The sequence below is a fragment of the Myotis yumanensis genome, unplaced genomic scaffold (assembly GCF_028538775.1).
Source record: "Myotis yumanensis isolate MYYU_CA2020_CCGP unplaced genomic scaffold, mMyoYum1.0.hap1 SCAF_12, whole genome shotgun sequence".
NCBI classification, from domain to species: Eukaryota; Metazoa; Chordata; class Mammalia; order Chiroptera; family Vespertilionidae; genus Myotis; species Myotis yumanensis.
The window spans coordinates 27,330,927-27,358,515 of record NW_027223763.1 but is presented as its reverse complement, the minus strand read 5'-3'; the positions used below and the strand labels follow the sequence as shown (position 1 = coordinate 27,358,515).

Here is a 27,589-nt window from a genome sequence, read left to right as displayed (position 1 = left end):
ATCTTTGGTTGCTGATGCCTATTCATCTGTCAGCACCCCCACCACCACCACCTCTAAAAATTCACTTTTTCTAGAAACTTTAACCAGATCACCAAGAGTAGGACAGGTCTCCCCAGGCCTGTCACACCTTCCTGCAGCACCTGGGTGCTTCCTGCCTGGCACTTAGCACTGCCTGTAATTATGTGTTTATGTGTGTGATCTGGTGCTGATGTTTCCCTCCCTCACTACACTGTGTCCCAGCACATAGCGCCTGGCAGTTGTGGCTGAGTGAATGGATGAGCTCTCCACCATCTACGCTGAGTTCGTTAGTTGACTGTGCCCCTGGAGAAAGGAGAGACCATGGCCAGCTTGTGCACTGCCCTCCAACTGCGTCCATGCCCCAGCCTTGCCCTGTTGGGCTGAGCATTGTGCTGGGGGCACGATGGGGGCAAGACAGGCCATCAGTCAAGGCCTTCCTGTAGCCCAGGACATAGGACCATACTGGACATTCCCTTTTGGATAGAGAGCCAGTGTGGGCCTGGGGAGACCGCCCAGAACTGGGACTCCTGGCCCAACTCACTGAGGGAGCCTCTCCCTTCTCGGGCCTCAGAAACAGTGTTGGTCGGTGGCGGTAGGTGGCCTAGGCAGCAGCTCCAAAATGTCACTGGGCCTCAAAATCACCCAAGGGACCTCGATTCAAGCCTGTCGATTCCTGGGTCCCAGCCTCAGAGATTCTGACGTAAGGGGTCTGAGAAGCAGCCTCCCATCAGGTGTTTAATAAGGGGCAGCTGGTTGGGATCAATGGTCTGAGTGTGAGAGCCCTCTGAGTCTCAAGTGCCAGCCTGGACCCCATCCTCTGGCTGACTCCCAGGGCTTCTTCACAGGGTGCTTCTCAGCTCAGGGAGATACATCCCGCACGCACACGACCCCTCCCCACGTCTGAGAGTCACGCCACGTGGTCAAAAGCAGGCTCCTCAGAACCTCACAGGTGTAGTGACAGGAACAACCACGGTAGCAGCTCCCTCCGGTGAACACGGTAGGCACAGGCCTTGTGCCGGGTGCCGGAGACGCACTCATTCATTTAACCTGCGTGGCCGTGCTGCTTGGTCCCTTGGTGCTGACTGACTTGGGTTAACACAGCACAAAGGAAAAGTGGGAAAGGATGTAAGAAAGCTTAGAAAATTGCTAGCAAAGGAAGACCTGCTTCCGACACAGGCAGCAACCAGACCAGGAGGCTGGGTAGCAGGATTCCTTGTCGTATTGTCAGGAAAATGTGGCTATAAAGAATGACCTCTACTTTTTTTTTTTTTTTTAATCATTGTTTGAATTTGAAGTTCTAGGAAATGTATGGCTGATTTTCTGGGTCATAAATCTGACCACTTGGCTGATGGGGACGGGGCGCCTTCATTGATAGTTCCAGCAACTGTAACCATTGTTGGGAGGAGGGGGAGATGTCAGTCCCTAAAAGACAAATGAAGGACAATGAAACAGATCTTGGGCAACTAAGAATCAAAAACTGTCTGCCAAAGTTACTATCCCCAACTTTCAGAGGAGGAAATTGAGGAGACCAAGGTTTAACTTGCCCAAAGTTAGGCATGCAGCCCGGCCATGGTTTGAACTCAGGCAATCCTGAATCCTGAGTCCTGAGCCCAAGCTCTGAGTGCCTCTTTGTTTTCCTGCTTCTTATGTACTTTTTCCTTTCTTGATTCTCAGGGCCCGGAGCTATTTCTGCTGCAGAACCCAGTGCCACACGCACACAGAGTGAGGCTAGCTCCTGCAGCCCCGAGGACCGCCTGAGAACTGGACCGGACGGAAGAGAAGCACGCAGAAGGGCAGGGGTGAAAAAGTATGCCAAGACCCTGAGAAAAAGAAGGTCTTTCCTACAGACCGACTACACCTGTCAGGTCTCGTTTCCCCTGGTGCCGTCAGCCTCCCTGGAGAACATGGACGACGTGTGCTACTACGACAGGGAGCCCTACCTGGCCCTTGGTGCGCCCTCCCCAACTGTGTCCTCTCTGCAGGACGTGCAAGGCGAGCCCGGCCTCCTGGAGACCAAGGCCCTGGGGCTGCTGGCTCCCTTGAGGGAGGCCAAGAGCAAAAACCCAGCCGCCCGGGTCATGGAGATGGAGCCGGAGACCATGGAAACCAAATCGGTCATTGACTCTCGAGTGTCTTCTATTTCCGCCATTCGCCTCCGGATTGACCCCGGTCCTAAAGAGAATTCTGGAGGTGCCCCTGTGCCTGCCACTGTTGCCAGTTGCCCAGCAAGCACCCCTAACTGTCCCAACCCAGGTTCATCTGGCCCAGACACTGCTCAGACAGAGTCTTCCCAAACTTTATCTGCATTTCAAGACTCGGATGGCAGTGCCCCCGAAGAACTCTCCATGGAGCTTGAGGGCAGCACCTCCCCCTTCTCCAGTGCTGAGCCGAACACAGGCAGCGTCCGCCTAGCCATCAGCCCGGGGCCACCTACTGTCTCTCCAGGAGACACACTAGAGCTGGGAGGAGTCCTGTTGGAAGCAGGATTGGGATCCCTGTTTACAAATCCTACGCAAGAGACTGCCCCCCAAAACACCGAGCCTTCGTTGCCTCTTGGAGACAGGCCTGGAAGTGGTGAATGCGGAATAAATTCAGGAGAGAAGGCAGCTCCTTTCCCAATAAAGGAAGAGCAACAAGGACAACGATCTCTGGACTGTGATGAAGGAGTTACAAACAAAAATGGCACCAACTTGGTTCATGATGAACCTGGCAAGGATCCAGGTGACCCTGAGGGTGATGTGTCCAGTGCTGTTCCGCAGACGACTGGTGTCGGTGCTCCATATGGTGGGATAGCAGCCTCCCCCTCCTTGGAGACTCCTGTAACAGGGACGGACCCGACCCCAGCACACTCCCCCGCCGAATGCCAAGGGCAACGCAGAGAAACCCCAAGCCACGCTCACCAGGCCCCAGAACAAAAACTATTGGCAGAGCTGGATTTAGACCCGGATTTCCTGCCCGAGAACCAGACCATTCCATCAGCCTCCTCTCTGGAGGAGGGCAAAGCAGAGCCACTTAACCATGTAACAGGGGAAGACACCCCTCAGCAGGTCTGTTTTACTCCCAGGCCTTCTCCATTACACCCACTCCCATGTCCCCACTCAGAAGGTTCAACCCAATGTTCGCTGTCAGAAAGCAGAGACAAAACCCCTAGCATCTGCCTCCCAGCTGAGAAGTCTTTCTTGTGCTTTTCCCCAGAAAGCCATCCTAAAGTCTCTGCCAGCCTCAGGATGGCCACATCTCTGGGGTTTGCGGGGGTGAATGAGACAGTGGCCCCCGGGATTGGAATGGAGCAGTGCAGCTGCCAGCTCTCCTATGCCACCTGCTTCCGTGGCCTGCAGCCTGAGACAGAGGAAGAAGACAGGGACTCGGAAGCACCCCCCACCGCCCCCCTCACCTCACCGCCCTCTGCAGGAAGCGGGCTGGCCCTGCCCTGGAGGCCGGCCCGGGCCCACAGCTGCAGCGCGGAGCCCCTGTTGAGGAACAGCCACATCTGGCCGGAGTACTGCTCCAGGGCTCTGACGCGGTTGAAAGCTGCCCCCGCCAGCACTCCCGAGGGCTTCATCCGACTCTCGGAGAGCTTGCTGGAATTACAAGACATTTTAGAAGCTTCCTGGGGGAATGGGGACAAGCACCCCCCAGAGAAGTGCACCTGGCACTTTTCTGAAAGCCGGAGCCACCTCTGCATGGGCTCCCAGAAGCTCCTGTCCAGCTGTCAGCATGTGATCAGAATGGACCAGTCCCCCGAAGAGATGCAGGGTGCCGTGCGCGACACCTTCCAGTACCTGGTCCAGCTGGCTGGCCTGTGCTTCCAGTTCACGGACTGCAGCCGCTGCTCCGCCCGGCACAGGGAGGCAGCCGGGAACCTCAGGGACGTGGTGTACACCTACCACCAGTTTGTGGAGGCCGCCAAGCTGACCTGCGAGAGAGGCTACCACGACCTGAGTGTGAAACTCTTGGCCCGTCAGTGCACGGCCCTCACGGCTGCCGTGTTCTGTTTGACCCAGAAGTTCCGGGCATCCACTGCCCTGTGAGCAGGCTGGCTGCCCAGACCCCCGGCCCTGCCCTGGATGCTTCCCGGGAAGCCTCTTCCGTCCCTCCACCCGCCCTCTCAGATGTTTACTATTTAGAGTATTTAAATAAACTGCTGCTTAATCTTGGTCTGAGTCAGACAGAATGATCATAAGTTTGGGTCCAAACATTCACTCCGATCCATTCAACATACATTTACTGAATACCTCCTCTGGGCCAGGCCGTATGCGAGGAGCTCAGGATAATTATAGACAAATAAGATAAGTCCCTCCCAGGTCAGGATGCTCACAGACCTTGTGGGATACAGATAAGTAGATTACCATCAGTAAAGTGTGTCCTAAAAGGAACATTTCCTGGGGTGTGGAACCAAGAAGTCACAAACTGTCCCAAGAAGCAGGGGTGAGGAAGGAAGCTGGGGCTCACCAAAAAACAAAGTTTCTTATGCCACACTCTTTGGCAGTAACTTTCACAAACAGGATTGAATGCATGTGGTATCTGATAAATTCCATCTTCACGAGCACCTGCACCAGGAGCCCTGGTGATCTTGGCGGCCTCGCTGTGATAAGCCTAGACTGCCACTAGGTGGCAGTAAGTCCCTTAGCTGTGTCGCTACACCCTTTGGGTGTGCTCCGTGCTTTATCTGAAATTGACTGCACCCCTAAATCTTGCGTCCTGTTTTTGTTTTAAATAGTTAAATGGCGAACATGAAAGCCCTGAACTAGATTTGCCTTTTTGAGAATAATATTAGCACAAAATATACTTAGTCCCTTTCTCACCAATCCCAGCTGAGCCCGTTAATCCCAGTTAATCTTGGGAGGACCTTGGACAAGCTATTTCCCCTCTCGTTGCTTTGTTTTTCCTTTCTGTAAAATGGGGACACGAATAGTGCCTGCTCTGTAGGGTAGACATCTAGTAAATAATCTAGTAAATACTCAGGAAGTAATGAACGCCCGGCTTTGTGGCTGCTCCTCGTCTGAAATCCTGCCCTGCGTTTGTTTTCTGACTCCAGGAAAACGGACTTCCAGCTACCTTGGGAGCTGTTTGCCCCTGGCTTCTCTGTCCAAGCCAAAGGGGGTGTAGACACTCACCTTGGACGGCTAGCGTTCATCCGAGGGGTCCCTTTGCCCCTCTGGTGCTCCTGGTCAGTTGTGAGCTCAGTGCTGCCTCTGTGGGTCCTCTCCTCTAGGCTCCCCAATTAAATTTAAATGAGGCTTTTGAACACAGATTTGAAGTGATTTCATGGCCATGAAAAACAATAGGACACCGAAATAATAGACATGGTATGATGTTAAGAAGGACCTAAATGCTTTTACCAGCAGAAAGCTATAAAGAGCTACATAACTTGTTTATGTGAGCACCATCTATATGCTCACAAGTTTAGAGAAGGCGCTCAGGACTCCAACTCAATCAGGGCTTGAATCCTGGCAGTGTTATTACAGGCACTTGTTTGAATCTCAGTCTCCCCACTGACAAAAGGAGATACTAGTCTCCATTTAGTGTGGGTCCACAATGTGCAAGATGCCCTGAAAACACTTTCTTATCCACACAACACCCTAAAGTAGACATCCTACATAATGAAAGCCTGATATGCAAATGGACTGAATGGCAGAACGACGGGTCGCTATGACACGCACTGACCACCAGGGGGCAGATGCTCAACGCGGGAGCTGCCCAAGGTGGGTGCCAGTGTCCCCTCCCCCTCATTCGCCCCACCAGTCGTCCCACAGATTGGCCCTGATCGCCAGCCAGGCCTAGGGATCCTACCCATTCACAAATTTGGTGCACCAGGCCTCTAGTTGTTTTATATATATAATATACATTCAGCATTACTATGGGGAATAAGTCATAGGAAGAAGACGGAAGCCTCCAGCACAAGCACTCAAATAATGGTTTCCTTCTTTCTTTACTTCCTCTCCCCTAAAATCCATGAACTTCCTTGGGTTGCTACAGTATGGAGCTGGCATTTTGCTCTGCAATTTCCTTGAGGAGTAGTAAGTCCCAGAAGTTCTGAGAAACCCCCCATTGCTTGTTGAGATGCTAAAGTACAGAGGAGGTACCCTGATTAGCACTTTCTTTAAAATACACAACTCCTACATGAGATAAGCAGAGTGGGACTGCCTACTCCACAATATAATAGTTGTTTAATGACTAAGAAACTACTGGACATTTACATTTCTCCTTTCTTTTCCCACCCATTATTGGCTGATTCATTTCTCTCAAAAAAACATTTATGGCACACCCATGCCAGGTAATACCTAATGCAGGATTCGGGATGTAAATAATTGGGAGAGATCCTGTTTTCAAGTATTCTTGGTCCAAGAGATGAAACGACATGTAGAAATAGAGACCTACAACATAAGGCATGTAATGCTCAGGGCAACCAAAGAGAACAGATAAAGTGTATGCGAGCTTAAAGGAGAGAAGTCATTGTTGGGTGGGAGCAGAATAGTGATCAGGGAAGGTTTCCTGTAGGAGGCAGCATTAATTAGAACTGGTTTGTCAGGGCATATTTTTGAGTAGCTATTGTGTGCCATGCCCTAGATTTGATAGATAGGAAGATAAGTTTTGGATGTGTCAAGAAAAGAGAATAATCACTCAGTTGTTTATTCTGTCAACAAATATTTACTGTGTAGTGGCACTGGGAACACAATCATCGACATGATATAGTCCCCTCAAGGAACTTATAATAAAGACACAGAAGAAAAAGATGACTGGCTGGTAGGTGGTATAAAGAAAATGAAGAGAATGCCAAGATGGGGTGGGATGAGCCAATCTTACCTAGAGTGATCAGTCAAGGCCCTCTGAAGAAAGAATGTTTAAGCTGAAGCTTAAAGGATAAGAAGGAGCCAGCCATGGAGAAAGTGAGAGCAAAGGGAACAGTATCTCCAAAGGACTTTGGTGTGTTTGAAGCATTTCAAGAAGACAGGTGTGCCCGGCCGGTGTGGCGCAGTGGTTGAGCATCGACCTATAAACCAGGAAATCACGTTTCAATTCCCAGTCAGGGCCATGCCCGGATTGCGGCAGCTCGATCCCCAATAGGAGGCGTGCAGGAGGTAGCCAATCAATGATTCTCTCTCATCATTGATGTTTCTATCTCTTCCTCTCCCTTCTCTGAAATCAATTTAAAAAGATAAGAAGAAGAAGAAGAAGAAGAAGAAGAAGAAGAAGAAGAAGACGACAGGTGTGACTGGAACACATCAAGCTGGAGAAAGAGTGACAGATGAGGTTGGAGGGGCAGCCAGGAACCAGGCTGTGCAAGGCCTTGGGAAGGTCAGATTTTACATCAAAGTATGATAGAAAGCCACTGAGGGGTCTGCAAATGGATGGCTGGGGGAGCAGGCAGTGAAACCAGCGAGGAGGCCTTTGCTGTGGGGAAGTAGCCACGAGCTCATTCGAAAGTAAAGAAACACAAGAGCAGTGGCAGAGAGGGGCAAAGGGTATTCAATATGGCTGAGTGTGGTGGGAGGCACTGAAGACCGTTTGAGCCACTTTGCAAGCCCTGCTAAGTGGGAAGCTAGGTCCAGCTTCTAGGCAGAGAAGAGACATTAGAGTTAGGTTTTAGAAAAAGCCTTTTTGGGGGGAGGGAGGGATGTTTAGTCAGCATTTAAAAATTGCTCCAGTCCCAGATAAAGGCTGAATTGGAGCATGGCTTGGGGATGGGGTGAAAGTTGCTGAGGAAATAAAAGTCTAGAGCGGTAACAGTAGGGGGCCAAGAAGGAATCCAAACAGAGCTGTGGTTTCTTGGGTGGGAGACATTTCAAGCTCATTCATGGTAGGGTCTCTCTGAAAGGGTGAGACCCCTAGGACTGCAGGAATAAAGAAAAGAATGGCTGATAGCTTTTATCAGGACAAGGGTTGGGCAAGTCACTTCAGATCTCTGAGCCTCAGTTTCCCCACTGACTCCTTATGTGCTCCGGCCCGGATATCTCTCTTGTGAGCCTGGACAGACAAGCACCGATGAAGGGGAATGTGTGCTCAGGGAAGGGCTGTGTCAGCTCCTGGGCCTTGCTGGTTGTGGGGAAGCTCAGAGACGGGCAAAGCCCCTAGGCTGGCGAGATGAGAGGTGGTTTAAGTCTGGTTTCAGCCCAGTTTCACAATGTCCAGTCTTTGATAGCCATTAAAGCGCCTGATCACCTGCAGCAGCCCTATCGGTCTGCAAGCAGCTGGGATTGTAATCCCGTGTATCAGTCCGGGAAACAGGCTCAGAGAGGCGCGACCGAGCTCCCTAGTGCCAGGGTGAGGCTAGGGAGCCCAAACCTCCGCTCACGCCCCTGAACGCCGACCTGCCAGGCCGAAAACTACAACTCCCAGAATGCCGTTCGGAAAGGGGCAGGGACCGGAAGTGGGCCAGGAGGCGGGGCCTGACGTGCCCTGCGGCTGCGTGAGGTGCTGGGATCAGGTACGCCCGGGCTGGTGGCGGGGCGGGTAGGGCCTGGGGTTCTGGGGGCCTGGGGGTCTGGCCCCTGAGTGCTGCCGCGTTTGCGGACAGGGAAGACGCCGGGGAAACAGCGTTTAACAGTTGTGTGCCCTGGTGTCCCGCACCTTGGTGCCTTCCCTTCCTGCCTCCCCTCGCGCTCGCAGCCTATGGGCCAGGCGGGGTACCTTTGGGCCTGGGGTCTAAAGATGCCAGAGGCGGGGAGCAGCTTCCGTGGACTAAAATTTAGATTGAGAAAATGAGAGGAGCATGCCAGCAGAGATTGGTCCTTCACTAGGTGCCCAGGGATATGCTCATCAGGTGGGACTTGAGTTAGAAAACTCGGAGATGCGGGAGGGTGGGGGTGGAGGCGGGGCAGGCCAGGACTGAGGATGCTTCACACAGGGAAGCTGGCTATTGAGAAAGTGGATGCATCAATTCAGCTAGCGAGTATTCATTGAGCATCTACTATGTACCAAGCCCCTTTCTAGGCATAAGGATACAATAGTGAACAAAGCAAACAGAATGCTTGGTTACGTTGTAAGAATGGGGACGCTCCCACAAAAACTAAGTAAAATATATGCCACGTTGGATAGTGACAATCTGAATGAAGTGAGAAATGTGGTTACATAATTACCTAGACTAGAGGAAGAATATTGGAGGTAGAGAGAACAGCAAGGGCAAAGGCCCTGGGGTGAGCGTATCCTTGGTATGTTTGAGGATCGGCAAGTAGATCAGGTGGCAGGGGACAGTAGACGGGGGAGGTAGACCTTAATGATCAGTACAGGCCATTGTAAAGGTTTTGGCTGTTTACCGTAAGTGAAATGGAGATCCAGAGTGGTTCTGAGCAGAAGAGTGATGATTATCAATCCCATAGGATGCTTTTATTTTGCAAGGCTCCGTCTTGAGTGCTGGGAGTGTGCCGGTGAATTCTTCATCCTCTCTTCTCCGCAAGTGTTTGTAATCTGGTGGGGAAACAGACAGACCAGCTGTCATACAAGTCTGAGTCAGGTCATTGCAGCCCCACGAAGACAGAGTATCAATCCCGAATCCTCAGCAAGTGCTATGAAGTCAAGTGCTTAACTATTTGTTAAATGAGTAATTAACTGAGTAGTAACCTCAGTACTCAGCACTGGACCCGTAATGAGGCTCAGAAAACATTTTTTTTTTTTTAATGAAGAAATGAAATGCTAAATGTGGGCATAATGTCTCACATGAATTGATAGATCTGTGCTTCCGTGATGCCCTAAGGACCACTAGGTGGTAAGCTTTGACTCACTATTCATGGAGCTTCCGTTCTGCGCCAAGCCTGTGATAGCTAGTGAAGATACAAAGATGAACAAGATGTGGTCCCTGTCCTCAGGAATGCCCAACCTGCTGTGTTACAGACTCTTCTGGTAGTGGTTGGAGTTGCCTTCATTTGATTTTCAAGATCACTGTCTCCCACGTTCCTGGTCTGAAAAGCATTCCCAGGGACTATAGGAATTCAGAGAGGTCAGAGATACAAAGAGCGGGATAGGAAAGAAGGAAATGGAGGCAGGGGTAGTAAAACTGTTTATTCAGCGAGTATTTATTTAAACATTGCTGTTCAAAGATTTTTTGAACTGTTCAGTGTTTAGGTAGATATAGTTACATGGTTCCTTCTGAAAAAGAATTCAGTTTGGTAGGAGAAAAAAGATGAGCATTAACCTTCCAATTTTTAAAACAGCAATGGAAAACTGCAGCCCCTCCCGCTACTTCACCCCATCTCTCTTTTCTCCTCAGACAGACTTCTCCAGTGAGGACATTCATTGCCTCCCAGTCATTCCCCAAAAGGTCCTGACACAGAGGAGGAGCTCAATGAATATTGATTTATTTATTTAAAATTTTTACCATCCCTTTACTCTCATCCTGTGTGAGTCTTTTGTTCTGAGGTGGGTCTCTTTTAAATATATTTTTGTTGATTTAGGAGAGGAAGGGGGAGGAAGATTGAGCCCGCAAGCTGGGTATGTGCTCTTGACCAGAATCGAACCCGGGATCCTTCAGTCCGCAGGGTGACGCTCTATCTACTGAGCCAAACCAGCTAGGGCCAATGAATATTTACTGACTAAATGAATGGACAAACACAGATAAGAATGCAAAATGCTGTGGAGTTCAGAGGAGGAAGAGATCACATGGCTGTTAACAAACTAGCATTCATTTAACAAATTTGTTTTCAGGTTGTTAGGTGTTGGACCAGTTTATTTTAAAGTTTTCGTTTGTTCTTTTTTGAATGCCTAAGTGCAGAAAAATGCAGGTGACACTGATGGTTGGCATACAAAGTTTGTTCGGTCATCTAGAGGGAGCTAGGTATCTTTTATTTTTATTTTTTTTGTTTTTTTGTTTTTTTTGTAGCTAGGTATCTTTTAAAAAAAATTTTTTTTAATTGATTTCAGAGAGGAAGTGAGAGGGAGAGATAGAAACATCAGTGATGAGAGAGAATCATTGATTGGTCGCCTCCTGCACACCCCCTACTGGGGATCTAGTCCACAACCCTAGCATGTGCCCTTGACCAGAATCGAACCCAGGACCCTTCAGTCTGCAGGCCCACACACTATCCACTGAGCCAAACCAGCTAGGGCTGGATATCTTTTGTTCAAAAAGATATTTATAACTAACATCACTATTCCTATGTGAACAGTGCAGTGCTTCTGAAATGTTTAAGAATAACTTGGTATTTTCCTAATTTCTCTAGATTATTATGTACACTATTACATTTTTTGTATGCCATAAACTCATAGTGACACAGTCAATGGTATATATACATATACTAAACTGTGTACTGACTATTAAAAAGAACAGAGTTTTTTTTTTTTAACTTTTTAAAAATATATATATATTTTTTTTTTTATTGATTTTTTACAGAGAGGAAAGGAGAGAGATAGAGAGTCAGAAATATCGATGAGAGAGAAACATCGACCAGCTGCCTCCTGCACATCTTCTACTGGGGATGTGCCCGCAACCTAGGTACATGCCCTTGACCGGAATCGAACCCGGGACCTTTCAGTCCGCAGGCTGACGCTCTATTCACTGAGCCAAACCGGTTTCGGCAAAGAACAGACTTTTAAGCAAAAGTAAACTCTAGCCTCGGCAGAAAATGAACATAAGTTTCAAATCTTAAAAATCTCTCTACTGTAAATAAATTATGGCTCAAAAAATTTAAAGATTAAGCTAACTAACAGAAACAAAAAATAAAATGGGGTTAATTTTGTTTTTAAATCCTCACCCAAGGATATGTTTCTATTGACTTCAGAGAGAGAGGAAGGGAGAGGGAGAGAGACAGACACAGCTATCGGTTACCTCCCGTACGTGTCCCAACTGGGGATCAAACTCGCAACCTGGGTATGTGCCCTGACCAGGAATTGAACCCAAACCCTTCGGTGCAAAGGACAATGCTCCAACAAACAGCCACACTGGCCAGAGCAAAAGGGGTTAATTTCAGTATTTGAATTCTAGTGTTTCATAGGGAAATGATAAAATTCAGAGTTGATGAATCAAGAAGTAATGGCATAAGCATGTGATTTCAGGTTAAGGGGCTAATCACCAGAACTAAAAATGCCTGGTTAACAAGAGTTGCCTCTAGAGGTGGAAAGGGTCAGAACGAGGATCATGACTTTTATCATAAAAATCTTTTTACCATGTGGATCATATTACATAGATTTACTTGTTCAAAGGTAACACTTTTTCTAAGTTGGTGGTAGCACATGGACTCAGGAGCTGCCACGAGCAAGGGTCATACCATTCTTTGTGACACCTGTAGACTAGAGCATCTTTACTCATCTTAGGGATAGTGAATACCACTTTGAAACTGACATTCATTAGAAGTGCTATTAGAGTGGTTCTCTATATTTTTCTGCCTTAGCACTTCTGAGGGATATTAAACATTCTCACTGGTGACTGTGGCTTTCTACTGCAGTGATACTGAACTGAGATGAGGGAATGAATATGTAATTTGGAAAAACAAATTTTAATAGATCACCAGCAGCAACCTAGATGGATCCTTGGTTGGTTTGGGGCCACTCTTGCCATATTTTTTGGCTCACTCTTCATCCTCCAAGGATGTCCAGGACTTTGCATATAGTAGGTACTCAATAAATACTTGCTTTTCATCATAAAGGAATGGTTTTGAAAAGAAACTGAAACAGAGGGGAGGTGGCTTTTGCCGTCTCTGTCCCACCCTCAACTCATGAGTGGATTTCAAAGAACACGATAAATAACTTGGTTTTCTGTGTCACCGCAGCAGTGAGTCACCGATTGCTGGGAGGTGTCAGGATTGTGCTTGTGTTCTGAGAAGTGGATTTGGCTCCCTTACTACTGAAGCGTTTCGGTGCTGACTCATTTCTCTGGAAGACACACATACTTTTCAATAAACCCATGTTAGTATTTTACACACTTCTCCTTCAGTAACACCATAACACTGTCCCTTGGATGTAAGTGCAATAATGTAATGTCTCACATAATTGTGCCTTTTCCAATCTGGGTGAAAGGACAGAGGGCTAAGCACATGGACTGGAAATCGGAAGGGAGTGCTCAGAAAACAGAGTCACACGTGCTGCAGGAGCAGGAAGTCATCCCAGAGGACACAGGCGAAGATGGCATCTCTGAAAGCTTCCAGCTTCTACAGATGGATGTGGAATGTGAGCATCAGGAGAGGGAGACCCTGCCCACGGACAGTGCCACCTGGTGCTCGGTGAGTGCAGTGGGTGGCCATGGGCTGTGAGATGATGGAATGTCCCAGAGACCCCTATTCTATGGGTAGACACTGGTAGCAAGAAGACTGGGAGTGAGTTTGGTGTAGCCTAAGGGTTGAATTCCCTGCTAACCAGTTTAAGGCTTCAGATCAAGAGGTATGTTTGATACACCTCAGAAGGGTCAGAACATCCAAACTCTTCTTTGGGCCTGACAGGTCACATGTCTTTCTGGGGCTCTGCTTTCTCTAAACACAATCTAGTCCATCTCTGTTGTTAAATCTACCATCCTTTTTCTCTCCTAACTTTATATCTAAATTTTAAAAAAATAAGTAACTGTTTCTAATATTCATTTTCCTTTTTGATGCTTATGAAGTTTTCAAACAATTTTGTTTTCTGGATAACCTAAGAAAAATGTCCAAAGAAAACAGAGACACTGGGAAAAGATAGTTGCAGCAAAGAAGAGCAAAAGAAAGCAAGAAAAAGAAAGAAGAAAAGCCAATCGTACAGAAAATTCAGGTAACAATTAATCAGGTTGTTGGTATAATTATATTTATTTGTTAGCAAATTGGTATCTGTATGTCCCTACAAGAATACTAATACTGTTTTTAAGTAAAAACAAACATCTGGGAAGTGAGACCTATAGTCCTATTTTGTTGGGAATCAAAGTATCAAAGAAAACAAAATTGAAGTCTGCCTTTCAGATGTAAACTATATAGCGTACATATGTGTGTATAAGCTCAGAAGTAGAAGGAATGGCACCAACAGCTGTGTGCTAGGTTCAGTGCTAAGAATTTTACCTTGACTACCCTAAAGGGTAGGTCTTTTATTATCCCCATTTTGTAGGTGAAAATACTGAGGCTCAGAGAAATTAAATAACATGCTTAAGCTGATACGAGTAATAAATAAACAAACTGAACTTAGATTTAGACCCAGCAGAGTGCTCCAGAGCCCACAGTCATCACCCCTCTGCTATACCTCAACTGCCTGATGAATGAATACCTGGCACAAACTTCAAGTTTCTAGTTTCTCCCTATGCAAATAGTACTCATCTGGCTGGGGAGATTTGTTTCTTACTGAATATTATTCCTCTGTTTTCCCACTTTTATATTTTTTCTGATATTCCCACTCTAGGCATCTACCCCCAGCACAGCAAACGTTTTCTGAGATCCTTAACCAAGGAGAAACTTTTGGAAGCCAAACACTCAGGACCAAGACTCTGTATCGATTTAAGTATGACCCACCACATGTCTAAGAAGGTAGAACATCCACTAGTTTCCAAATTCCTGATCAACCCTTTGCCTCTGTGTTCATAGTGTCCCCAGTCTAGTTACAGCCTTTCAGTTTCAGTTCTCCAGAGATGAAATCTTTGGCCTTCTGCTGGGGAGAGGGATATTTGCCTGGTTCTGTGTTGTGTGGAGATAACCTGGTGGCATGTCTTCCTTCAATGTATGTGTTTTAGTGATCTCCCATTCACCCTACAGGTTCTGGGGTTCTGGGGATGGCTGAACACATGGCACTCAACACTGAACAGATAAGATGGAGCGCAGTTTATTAGTCACACTAGAGGCCCAGTGCATGAAATTCATGTATGGGTGGGGTCCCTAGGCCTGGCTGGTGATCAGGGCCGATCGGAGCCAGGCCAATTGGGGCCCAAAGGCTCCAGCGGGGTCAGGAGAAGAGGCGACGGGCTAGGTGCAGAAGGAACAGACACCAACGCCCCCGTTGGCGCCCCGCCACTGTGAGGTTCACACCTTTCCCCCTGTCCTTCCCTCACTTGCTGTGCTGCCACCATGGCGGGTGGTGACAGGCCAGTTGAGGGGAGGGAGGGAAGAAACCAGCCCCAAGGCCCTCCTGTGAAAGGGGCCGTGTCTGCCGCCACCACACGAGGGAGGTTGGCTGTAGGAGTGCACTGACCACCAAGGAGCAGCTCCGGCGTTGAGCGTCTTCCCCCTGGTGGTCAGTGCACATCATAACAACCAGTCATTCCAGTCATTTCGGTCGTTCCAGTGGTTTGGTTGTAACAGTCACTTAGGCTTTTATATATAGAGATACTAGAGGCCCGGTGCACAAAAATTTGTGCACTCGGGGGGTAGAGGGGGTCCCTCAGCCCGGCCTGTGCCCTCTCGCAGTCTGGGACCCCTCGGGAGATAACGACCTGCTGGCTTAGGCTTGCTCCCAGGTGGCAGAGGGCAGGCCCAATCCCTAGGTGCAGCCCCTGGTCGGGCTCAGAGCAGGGCCGATTGGGGAGTTGGGGCGCTGCCCCCTGTCATGCACAGAGCAGGGCGGATGGGGAGGTTGTGATGCCACCCCTAGTCATGCTCAGGGTAGGGCCGATTGGGGGGTTGGGGCACCGCCCTCTGTCACACTCAAGGCAGGGTCGATAGGGAAGTTGCGGCGCCACCCCCTGCCACGCACAGAGCAGGGCCGATCAGGGGGTTGGGGCGCTGCCCCCTGTCACACACAGAGCAGGGCCCATTGGGGCTTGGGGCTCCGTACTCTGTCACACACAGAGCAGGGCCCATCAGGGGTTTGGGGAGCTCCCCCTTGTCATGCACAGAGCAGGGTCAATCAGGGGTTTTGGGAGCTCCCCCCTGTCATGCACAGAGCAGGGCTGATCAGGGGGTTGGGGAGCTGCCCCCTGTCACACACAGAGCAGGGCCAATCAGGGGGTTGAGGAGCTCCCCCCTGTCACGCACAGAGTAGGGCCAATAGGGGAGCTGGGGCACCGCCCCCTATCACATAGAGAGCAGGGCCCGTGGGGGGGGGGGGGGGGGGTAGTTGAGGCGCCACACCCTGTCACACTCAGGGCAGGGCCGATGGGGAGGTATGGCTCTACCCCGTCTCACATAGAGCAGGGCCCGTGGGGGGGTTGGGGCGCCGCCACTGTCACAAACAGAGCCGCAGGGCAATCGGGGTTGGGGCGCCGCCCTCTATCACCCACAGAGCAGGGCTGATCAGGGGGTTGGGGTGCTGCCCCCTGTCACACACAGAGCCGCAGGGCAATCAGGGCGTTTGGGCGTTGCCCCTTGTCACGCTGATCCCGGTGCCGGGAGGCCTCGTGGCTCCGCTGATCCCGCCCGGCAGGGTCACAGATCCGGGTCCCAGACCACAGACAGCCTTGCCTGCTGCCGCCTGCCTTCAGTATGCAAATTAGCGGCCATCTTGTTGCTTCAGGGTGGGGGTCCCCACTGGGGTGCCTGGCCAGTCTGGGTGAGGGGCTGAGGGCCGTTTTCAGGCTGGCGGGCGACTGAAGCTCCAAACCTCTCCTTTTTTTCTTTTCTTTTTATTCTGGCATTTATTTACCTTCTATGGCTGTCACTGGAGCTGAGAGCCGGCTTTCTCTCTGAGGCTCGGCTGAAAGCAGGTTTCTGGCCTTTGTTTTCTGTATTCGAAACAATGTTGCGACTCCAGCTCTGAGATCCCTGCTGACTGACAGGAGCTTTCTGGAGTTTTGTTTATCTTCTGTAAATGTTTCTATGTTTCCAACTGAAGCTCAGAGGCGGGGGGGGTGGGGGGGGGGGTGGGGGGGGGGGTGGGGGGGGGGGACGTTGGAGTCCTCCTTCACTGAAGCAAGCCTCCTGTTAGCTTCCAGCTGCCTGGCTGCCGGCCGCCATCTTGGCTGACAGTTAATTTGCATAAGGATACGCTGATTAGCCAATGGGAAGGGTAGCGGTCGTACGCCAATTACCATGTTTCTCTTTTATTAGTGTAGATACTCAGCCTTGGGGGAGGATGGCATTGCATGCCATGCAGGGCCACATGGGAACAGAATGAACAGCCGGGCACTGTGGGGGCAGGCTCTGTAGTATCAAGAGGGTGGGTGCCCCTGCTTCCTGCAGGAAGATGGGATTGGTTGTTGGAATAATTCTGTGGGCTCAGGGATAATCAGGAATTACACCTCGTCCCTTGGATAAAAAGGATTGGTGGCTATGGGACCTTATCCGTGGGAGCAGAGTTGGAAGAGGAACTTGCAGTTGGGCCATTCAAGGCTCACCCAATTTCATTAGATGTCAAGGCAGCAAACCTTATTGGGCCTTAATTTTAGGACTTAACCTACAAAACAAATTTTTCTATTTTCCAATACCTCTGTTGTATTAGTACTAGTGGTGGGGCAGGGGGCTGGTGGTCCCTCAGCCCAGGCTGCACCCTCTCCAGTCTGGGACCCCTCAGGGGATGTCTGACTGCTGGTGGGATCGGGCCTAAACGGGCAGTCAGCCAACCCTCTCGCAATCCGGAACCGCTGGCTCCTAACCACTCAGCTGCCTGCCTGTTTGATTGCCCCTAACCACTCTGCCTGCCAGCCTGCTCACCCCAACTGCCCCCCCTTGCCGGCCTGATCGCCCCCAACTGGCCCCCCCTGCCGGTCTGCTCACCCCCAACTGGCCCCCCCTGCCGGTCTGCTCACCCCCAACTGGACCCCCCTGCCAGCCTGCTCACCCCCAACTGGACCCCCCTGCCAGCCTGCTCACCCCCAACTGCCCACCCCCCCCCTCCGCCAACCTGATCACCCCTAACTGCCCTCCCCTCCTGGCCTGATCGCCCTTAACCGCCTCTGCCTCGGCCCCGCCACCATGGCTTTGTCTGGGATGATGTCCAGAAGGTCTCCTGGTCTAATTAGCATATTACCCTTTTATTAGTATACATATGCTAGGGTTTGCCTGTTTTTCCGAGAAATTAGGAAAACTGAAGATTTGTAGGAATCTCTAACTACAGCCCTCTGAAAAGGTCAACCAAGGATTTTCTACTGTTTCTATTGAGATACCAGATTAAATCAAACTCAAAACCTTTTCTCCACTATGAACAAAAGCAGGCCAGATTGTGAGGTCTTCTGAATCAGGATGGAAAGTTAAAACTCCCAATCCTTTACATCTCCTAGACTAAGGGAGAAGGTGCCAAGTTTGTTTGATGGAGTATAAAAATGTCTGCATAGTAATCTAACCTCTCTTTAATAAATAATAAACATCACATGGTAAGATTTTAGATAAAAGCTAAAAGAACAATTTCATATATCATATTAGATATGTAACGACAGGTCCTGAAGGAGCGGGCGGGCTCAGTTTTCCCATTAACTCACTGTTTCTTGGCTAGTATCATTACCTCAGTTGTCCTCTATAAGGTGATGCCAGGGGTGTAATGCGTACTCACACATGCATGTACTCACTTCTGGAGTGAAGGCGGTCATTCTAGTTCATGAGATTTTCCAGAGTAGCACTCAGTGAACTTACTGAGTAACCATTTATTGACACTGAATTTAGAAAAATAGGGCATGTTTCCACCCTAAGTTGTTCTTACTTCTTTGAAGGAACTAAGCAGGCTGGCTGGACAGATCCGAAGGTTGTATGGTTCGAATAAGAAAGCTGACAGGCCATTTTGGATCTGCCTCACTGGATTCACAACAGACAGTCCCCTGTATGAAGAGTGTTTGAGGATGAATGATGGCTTTTCTAGTTACCTGGTAAGCCTCATTTTGCATATTATTTGAATTGTCATCTATAAATAGGTTGTGGGGTAATTTTTTTACTTTTTCATATTTTGAGAAATGGTGTTTTCATTATTACAATCTAAAATTTTTTTAAAAAATTTAAGAACCACTTATCAGTTCTTATATTTAAATTTTTTCTTCATTCCACCATGTTGGCAAAAAGTATATAGGACTGTATTTTGTGTCCTCTATAATGTATGTAGACTGTGTACTCCAGGGATGTTTTGGGGAAATGCATGAGTCCTTTCTTGTTCTCGGCGATGCAGAATTAGGAAACAGTTTTGGAGGAAGAGAAAGAATCCTTATGGAAGTAATATGGATTTAAGATGAGTTTTAGGGAATACCAAGTTCCTTTTCAACTTTCAATGGGATCTCATACGTGTAGTGATTGACATACAGGCAAGAATCCAGATCAGTTCCTAAGAAATGCCACTAAACATGCCCTTGTGTAGCTGAGACTGGGCAGTGTGGCCTTTCCCAGGGAGGTCCATGGAGGCAATGAGTGTGAAGAGTGCCCCATGCAGTGTTGCACAATCAGTCATGGTTGCTGTTACTGTCTTAACAGTCCCTCCCGAAGTGCAGCCGTTTCCAGCCTTACTTTCTTCTGTACATCTTTGTTGATTCCTGCACGTGAACCAAGAGACCCAATCTCAGGGCCATGTAATCCCTTGCCCATGCCTTTCTTAGTATGATTCCCTCCACTTTGAGTCCTTCTTCCTGTTGTGTCAGTCTCACCTCTTTTCAGAAACCCAGTTCCAGCATTCCCTTCGCTACAAGGTTGTCTCTGGGGGTGTCCCTCCCTCATCCGTAGTCCTGAGGTATGCTCCCTGTATGTCTCTTAGGGCCCCATATATTTTCTGCCTCATTTCGTAGGGTTGCATGCCTGTGCCTTTCTACATCCCCTCCCCAGCTGAGCCCTTTCTAAGAACAGGTTGTCAGACATATAGTCCCTTGTTGTACCGTGGGCTATGTCTTAACCTAGTTCACAGTACATTGGATTATTCGTATTTTTCAGCTAGACATAACAGAAGATGACTGCTTTAGTGTATTCCCCCTGGAAACCCTTGTGTACCTGACTCCTGACTCAGAACATGGTATGTTCTTGACTGCACAGATCATGTAGCATTGTATCGAGCTAGTTTCCCTGGTCAGCTCCCTCCATTGACCCTTTTGGATCAATTAGATATATATCATCTATTTTAGAAAATCATCTATGTCACATAATTTTCAAGTTTATTGATATTAAGTTGATCTTCATATTCTCTATTTCACATTCCTTTGTAATTTTAATTTTGTCTCCTTCCTGAATCCTAATGTTGATTTGAGTCTACTACCTTTTTACCTTGATAAGATATGCAAAAGTTTTATCTATTTAATTGTTTTTTCAGAGGATTAGAAAATCTATCTTTGTTTTCTATTTCATGAAATTCCTACTTTTATCATTCTTTCCTTTTACTTTCTTTGGATTTAGAAATTATAAAGATTTGATCTCTTGACCTAACCGGTTTGGCTCAGTGGATAGAGCGTCGGCCTGCGGACTGAAAGGTCCCAGGTTCGATTCTGGTCAAGGCCATGTACCTTAGTTGCGGACGCATCCCCAGTGGGAGGTGTGCAGGAGGCAGCTGACCAATGTTTCTAACTCTCTATCCCTCTCTCTTCCTCTCTGTAAAAAATCAGTAAAATATATTTAAAAAAAAAAAAAAGATTTTATCTCATTAGCCTTCATTTCTTCACTAGCTCTTGAAGATGTTGATCTAAACACAGTTTACATCCTCGGTGGACTTGTGGACGAAAGCATTCAGAAGGTAAGTGTACATTTTTTGGCTGAAAAACTGTATTCTGAAAAATGGTCCTTACTTGTAGAGGCACCTACCCTGTTATAATCTTACCCAAAAGGCCTGGAAACACTAAGGGAATAGGAAGAAGGAGCCCTAAATGGTTTGGCTCAGTGGATAGAGCGTTGGCCTGTGGACTGAAAGGTCCCAGGTTCGATTCCGGTCAAGGGCATGTACCTTGGTTGTGGGCACATCCCCAGTAGGAGGTGTGCAGGAGGCAGCTGATAGATGGTTCTCTCTCATCGATGTTTCTAACTCTCTATCTCTCTCCTTTCCTCTCTGTAAAAAATCAATATTTTTTTTTAAAAAGAAGAAGGAGCCTTTTCTGCCTGAGTTGGCCCTTCCTTCTGTGAAATTCACTCTCTCCTCCTCAGCAATGTCAGCAGTGCTTTCCTGACAGAACCCAGGATGGGAACGTTTGGTAATTACATCAGTAGCCACTGTGGAACTCCTCTCCTCTCCTCTCTTCATTTCTGTAAGAATAGCTCTGATCTTGACCAAGGAAGTATTGCCTCAGCATTCTTACTAGCTGTATGTTCTTGGTGAAAAAGTAGTTTGCTCCTTCTTAGCCCATCTTCCCTGCTGACATAAGTCTTATAAGCTCAACCTCAGTAGTACTTGTCTAGATTTCTTTTGTTGAATTGGAATTGTATTGACATAATTGGAGTTTTTCAATGTCTTTCCAGTATATAAATATTTTTTGACAATTTTATTTTTCTAATTAGCATTGCATAGATAATAAAGAATGATGTAATAGTTAAAATGTATAAAAAGGAGAATAAGTCTCCCTCCAATCCTTGTCCCCGTGTCCCCTTTTGAGAAAACCAGTTTTCTTGTGTATCCCTTGATAGTCTATGATCACACAAGTATCTGTTTGATATCTGCATATATATATATATATATATATATGTTTTTCACATGAGCATATTTTATATATTTTTTCATATATGTATAAGATGCACACATATTTAACAAGATGATATTTAACTGAATTGCATTTATTCTAAAATAGTCATTGTTCTCTGACTTCATAGTGATAATCTAAAAAAATGGCAGGGGGCCCTAACCGGTTTGGCTCAGTGGATAGAGCGTCAGCCTGCGGACTCAAGGGTCCCAGGTTCAATTCCGGTCAAGGGCATGTACCTTGGTTGCAGGCATATCCCCAGTGGGGAGTGTGCAGGAGGCAGCTGATCGATGTTTCGCTCTCATCGATGTTTCTAACTCTCTATCCCTCTCCCTTCCTATCTGTAAAAAATCAATAAAATATATTCTTAAAAAAAATGGCAGGGGGACTCTTAAGAATGCCAGCTAAGAATGAGAAATGCCTAGAATTCAGAAATCAGTATTTTGTCACTGCTAGGGCAGTCTTTGATTCAGGGATTGATTGAACGAAAGGTTGGGGGAAACTGACTACTCACATGGTCTCAAAGTATCACCCCACAAATTGCAGTGTACCATTGCAATGAAATGACATGGAGGTCACCATCTTAACCAAGTGATCAAAATTAGAATCACCAATAGTGACATTAGGTACCTCCTGATAAGATGAAATCTCACCTGAAAAGTATTCCTACTAGAAAATGTTTAAATTTAATTTAATCGTGAGGAAACAGATCTAGAATGTGAGACATTATGCAAGAGAACTGGGCCAGACTTTCAAAAAAGCCAGTGTAATAATAAAAACTAAAATAGTTGGAGTGGGGGGGCTGTTTTAGTTTAAGGGAGATTAAAAGACAACAGTTAAGTGCTGTCTCCCACAGCAGAGTGACAGCAAAGTCTAAGGATCAGTGAGTATGAGCTATAGATGTAGTTTTGACACAGCATCTTACCTTCTTTCTCCACCACCATTTAAACTGAAAAATAAGTGGCACAGAGATTTGTCAGATGAATGGGACTTTTTGGTTGTTACTGGAATTTGGCTTCTTAGATAAATGCTAAGAAAAATGTCTCTTCAAGAGGAGTCATTTTATCTTTAAATGTTCAGAGAACAAACACTAGACAGTAGTCTCCTCCAGGCAGCATCCAAGTCTCCTGCTGACTTTTAATTCTATACTCTAGTTCAAAGTGGTTAAAAAGGAATAGACTTTCCAAAAAAAAAAAAAGACAATAATAGCTCATATATGCAAGGAGTGTTGTCCTTCAAAGAAGTCCTTTGAATAGCTGTACCCTTATTCCATCCGAATCACATTACTTAAAACATTTTTGGAAGTTCTCTATTGGAGCAGTGTCTCATGTGAGTCTGAGAGGCGTGTAGTCCAGGTATGAGAACAAAGAAGGTGCTAGGCCTGCTTCATGCTGTTCCAGTTTGTTAGACCATACTTAGGTGCCCAGTCAATTATGGAACCGTCAATGAAAGGACATTAATAAGCTAAAACAAGTTCAGGAGAGGTTGACCTGAATGACGAAGGGACTCAAAACTAAGTCATAGTCAAGGAAGTTGACAGAACTGAGACTGTGAGTCTGGAGACTAGAGGATTCATAGTGGCATGATCCTACTTGAAGTATCTGAATGACTGTTTTGTGGAAGGGCCATTTTACTTGCTTGCTGTGGCCCTGGGAGGGTAGAACTAGACAAATGAGTGGAAGTCTCAGAAAAAAAACAGAAAACTGGCTCAATATCAAGAATTTCCTGCCCTAGCTGATTTTGCTCAGTGGTTGGCTTGCAGACTGAAGGGTCATGGGTTCGATTCCAGTCAAAGGCACATACCTTGGTTGCAGACTCGATCTCCGGTCCTGGTCCAGTTGGGGCATGTGCAAGTGGCAACCAATCAATGTGGTTGGAGGGGAATAGTTAACTCTTGAGGTCCCTTCCAGACTTGAATATGTTAATTATCCCAGTAATCTAAATCTTTCCCTTGAACCCTGGAATTGCAAAAAGGTACCTTTCCAGCTTCTTATAAGGTAGCAAATATAAACTTCAGTTCATGGTTCAGGGACATTTTTTTATATACACCTTTTTGTTTTTTAAAATGTACTTTTATTTCAGAGAGGTAGGGAGAGGGAGGGAGGGAGGGATAGAAACATCAATGATGAGAGAGAATCATTGATTGGCTGCCTCCTGCACGCCCCACACTGGGGATCAAGCCCGAAATCTGGGCATGTACCCTTGACCGGAATCAAACCAGGGACCCTTCAGTCCACAGGCCAATGTTCTATCCACTGAGTCAAACTGGCTAGGGAAGGGACATTTTTAAAGGGACATTAATAGCCGAGCCGGGTGTAGCTCAGTGGTAGAGCGTCGACCTAGGAACCAAGAGGTCACCAGTTCAAGAGGTCACCGGTTCGATTCCCGGTCAGGGCATATGACCAGGTTGTGGGCTTGATCCCCAGTGGGGGGCGTGCAGGAGGCAGCCAATCAATGATTCTCTCTCATCATTGATGTTTCTATCTCTCTCTCCCTTCCTCTCTGAAATCAATAAAAATATATATAAAAATAAAAATAAAGGGACATTAATAATTTCTCTCTAAATGAGACCCAACATGGCTTCAGATTATTGGACTTCTTGAGTTCTTTTGACTCCTTTTTTTGCAGTTTTCAGAGCCCTTCTTCCTCAGTAGCAGCAGGAGAGCATTAGCTCTCCCACCTAATGCTCTCTTGCAGCTACTGGTGTACCTGACCTGAATCCTGTCTCCCTTCTCTCTGATTTGCTGCTACCAATTGGCTATGAGCTGAAAACTCGATATCCAGATTGGGACTTACTGAGTTAGGGCCAGGCATGCTCTCCTCTGATTGATTAGACTGCTTGAAGTTTTGACCATAGATATGCCTTTTCTAACTTATTTCCTTCCTGGTTATAAGTAGTAGTGAGTGGAAGACAGTGGATAAATGACTCCCAAATAGGTGAGGTGTTGCTGCACAAGCCATTCCTTACTTGGGACAAATAAATACTCTTCATTATCTGCAGAACTTTTTTTTCTTAATATATTTATTGATTTCAGAGAGGGAGAGGGGGAGAGAGATAGAAACATCAATGATAAGAATCATTGATTGGCTGCCTCCTGCACGCCCCCTACTGGGGATTGAGCCCGCAACCCAGGCATGTGCCCTTGGCCGGAATCGAATCTGAAACCCTTCAGTCTGCAGGCCAACACTCTATCCACTGAGCCAAACCAGCTAGGGCTATCTGCAGAACTCTTAATTATCTGCAGGTTACTTTTCTTTTTTACTTTTTTAAATTGAATTTATTGGGGTGACATGGTTAATAACAGGCTACTTCTTTTTAATACATTTATCATTAATTATAATTATAGATGAAATTAGAATGATAAATGGGGATTCTCATAATTTGCTATGCATGAAAATATTTTCATGTATTATTTTTAAAAGAAAAATATTTAACTGTTATTTACAGAAGGTGACATTTCAAAAGGCCCGAGAACACTCTGTCAAGACAGCCCGCTTGCCAATCCAGGAATACATGGTCAGACGCCAGAATGAGAAAAACTATCATTCAGAGATATTGGCCATCAATCAAGGTACAGCTCACACGGCCCACGCTTAATGTGTTAATTAAATCTGGTGCTTCTTTGCATCATGCCTAAGTATGAATGGCCTTGACACAGCTTACCCCCATGACTGATGTGCCTGTACTTTATTGCATGCACTTTGTGACATGTATTCTGGCTTCTCAAAGCTATTTTTCATTTTCTTCCTAATTCCGATCTATGTTAAATACAGTTTAAATTGTTGCCTTGACCTAGAACGCCCTGCCTTTAACCCATCATTGACAGTGAATTCAGGATTCAGTTCACAGGCACTTTGGCTGCTCCTCTCCCTGTCCCAGGCCACGTCGGGACCCTTCCTTTGTGTTCCCATTGTATTGTGTTCCTCTCTGTTGCAGCATTGTCCATTTATACGCCTACATCTCTCAGTGTAGGCAGTGCTTATGGGCAAGCAGGGCCTGTAGCTTTGCCTCTGTCTCCCCAGGATCTAATACCAGGTGTGGTACAGAGTACGTTTGTTGAATATTCAAGCACACCCTTTTCATTAGTCATTTACTAGTTCTTTTTTTCCAGTGTGTGGTCACTGTGTTTTCTGTTTACCCTTCTAACAGTATTTGATATCCTGTCCACTTACTTTGAGACTCAAAACTGGCCTGAAGCATTGAAGAAAGGAGTTTCTTCCAGAAAAGGCTATGTTCTTCAGAACTCAGTGGAATGATGGACAGCCTAAGAGTGCACCTGCAGGAGGTGAAGTTGTTGGAGGGGCCTTGACCAAAGAGGAGAGCAAAGTGGTGATGGCACACACTTGCCTTTACTTGACATCTCGGATCTTCATTAGGATGTTATTAATAACAGGGACCACATTTTATGCTCTTTTGTATCTCCTATAGTGCCTAGCTCACAGGAAGTGCCCTGTTTATCTTGACTAAGTAAAAAGTTTACATAACAAGGAATTAGCCCTTAAACTACATGGCTTTGGGTGTGTTAATTTATTTTTCTACATCTACTTGTGAAAAATCTACTCTTTAGAGGTAGCTTAAATAATTATTGTGATATCAAGAATTTAATTTTCACTAAAAGTGGCATCATAAAGTTGTATGACTTTGTCCAACCTGCTCTGATCATGCTGATTTTCCCAACTCAGTAATGTGCTATACATGTGCTTTTCAGGATCAGCCTGTCCTAACCTAGCCCTCTTTAAGCCCCCATAGCAATTTTCCCCACCTGTGGCTCCTACCTTGTCTTCCCTGTGCCAAGTATGGGTGTGGAAGGCTTCTCTCTTCCTAACTGTAGCCTTCCTACGGGACAATTTGTGGGAGTATTTTTGTATCCTTCTGAGCCTTGTACAAACTAGATTTTAGACATATATCTGAATTATCAGTTCAAATTGAAAAGCAAAAACATAGTACTGATAAGTCTAACTTGAAAATAGCCCTAACCGGTTTGGCTCAGTGGATAGAGCGTCGGCCTATGGACTGAAGGGTACCAGGTTCAATTCTGGTTAAGGGCATGTACCTTGGTTGTGGGCACATCCCCAGTAGGGGGTGTGCAGGAGGCAGCTGATCGATGTTTCTCTTTCATCGATGTTTCTAACTCTCTATTCCTCTCCTTCCCTCTCTGTAAAAAATCAACAAAATATATTTTAAAAAAAAGAAAACACACTGCATCTCACACAAGCATGTTAGAGAACCTCTTATGATGCAAATCTCAGTGATCCCTTTTCTTATGTCCTACTTAGATACAGTTGCTTCAGTTACTATGGCCAGTTTATGTTGATCAACTTATTTCTAAACTGCTAGCAAATTGAAAAAAATGTAACCTATATTTCAAAAGAACCAAAAGGTTACCTCTGGGTTCTATCTCCTTCCTTTCACAATTTAATCCCCCAGGAACTATGAACTTGATTACTTAAGAGCAGCCTAGTCTTTAGGAAACATCTTTAGGAATACAGTGGGGCCTTGACTTACGAGTTTAATTCGTTTTGAGACCGAGCTCGTTAAGGAGCTCGTTAACTCAAATTACTCTATCAACTCAATGCAAAAAATCGGCGGAGAAGCCCCTGAACTCTGTAGGAGCCTTCTCAAATTCAAGATAAGGTCTTTACATACACACCGCCCCAAGAAAGAGTACCAACCAGGTTTCTCAAGATCAAACATCCTGATGGGAGACCGGGAAGATGGCGGCATAGGTAAACACCGGAGACTGCCGCCGTGGACAACCACTTCAAAAATACAACTAAAAGTCGGAGCGGACATCAACCAGAACCACGGGAAGGCTGGCTGAGGAGAGTCTCTTCAACTAGAAGCAAAAACAACAGCATTCCGACGCTCGGCGGAGGCGCAGTGTGGAAAATTTAAAGGTACGGCGGTGCGGTGGTGAGTGTGCGCGCGCAAAGCGGGCTGGCGGCTGAGGGCGCGGTTGTCGTTTTTAATCAGGAGTGAGTCTCAGACTCTGGGCTACAGATCCGGGCGAGTCTCTAGGGACCCAGACTCAAACGGGAGAAGCGGGACTGTCTGGCTACGGCCCCTCCGAGGTTTGCAGCGGTTGCTGGGACAGAGAGGCAGAGCCCCTGGGGACGGACTGAGAGCGGCCATAGCTCCTCCCTCCCCCCCGCTCTGTTGAGCCCACCCCGCCCAGGCCCTGCGCACAACCATTTGCC

General features: G+C 47.0%; 2 protein-coding genes across 8 annotated transcripts in view; both read left to right on the top strand.

Moving 5' to 3' along the window:
* The window catches only part of FRMPD1 (FERM and PDZ domain containing 1), a 70,566-nt gene extending 66,409 nt beyond the window's left edge, over positions 1 to 4,157 (top strand). Inside the window, exon 16 of the mRNA XM_070431157.1 lies at positions 1,693 to 4,157. Coding sequence (XP_070287258.1) covers positions 1,693 to 4,049 — 2,357 coding nt within the window. The 3' untranslated portion in view covers positions 4,050 to 4,157. The remainder of the gene's footprint in view (positions 1 to 1,692) is intronic.
* A 4,240-nt stretch (positions 4,158 to 8,397) lies between these two features.
* Positions 8,398 to 25,893, top strand: TRMT10B (tRNA methyltransferase 10B). Of its 7 annotated transcripts, none has more exons than XM_070431150.1 (11): positions 8,431 to 8,446; positions 10,226 to 10,374; positions 12,720 to 12,855; positions 12,972 to 13,169; positions 13,578 to 13,686; positions 14,302 to 14,426; positions 18,473 to 18,625; positions 19,668 to 19,746; positions 20,390 to 20,457; positions 24,840 to 24,963; positions 25,542 to 25,893. In XM_070431150.1, the coding sequence occupies exons 4-11, from the start codon at positions 12,984 to 12,986 to the stop codon at positions 25,646 to 25,648; spliced, it is 951 nt and encodes a 316-aa protein (XP_070287251.1). In that variant the 5' UTR covers positions 8,431 to 8,446; positions 10,226 to 10,374; positions 12,720 to 12,855; positions 12,972 to 12,983; the 3' UTR covers positions 25,649 to 25,893. The 7 variants fall into 7 exon arrangements, with proteins under 7 accessions (XP_070287255.1, XP_070287256.1, XP_070287250.1 ...); XM_070431148.1 differs by having other exon boundaries at positions 12,967 to 13,169; XM_070431149.1 differs by lacking the exon at positions 10,226 to 10,374 and having other exon boundaries at positions 8,429 to 8,446; positions 12,967 to 13,169.
* The last annotated feature ends 1,696 nt before the right edge of the window (positions 25,894 to 27,589 follow it).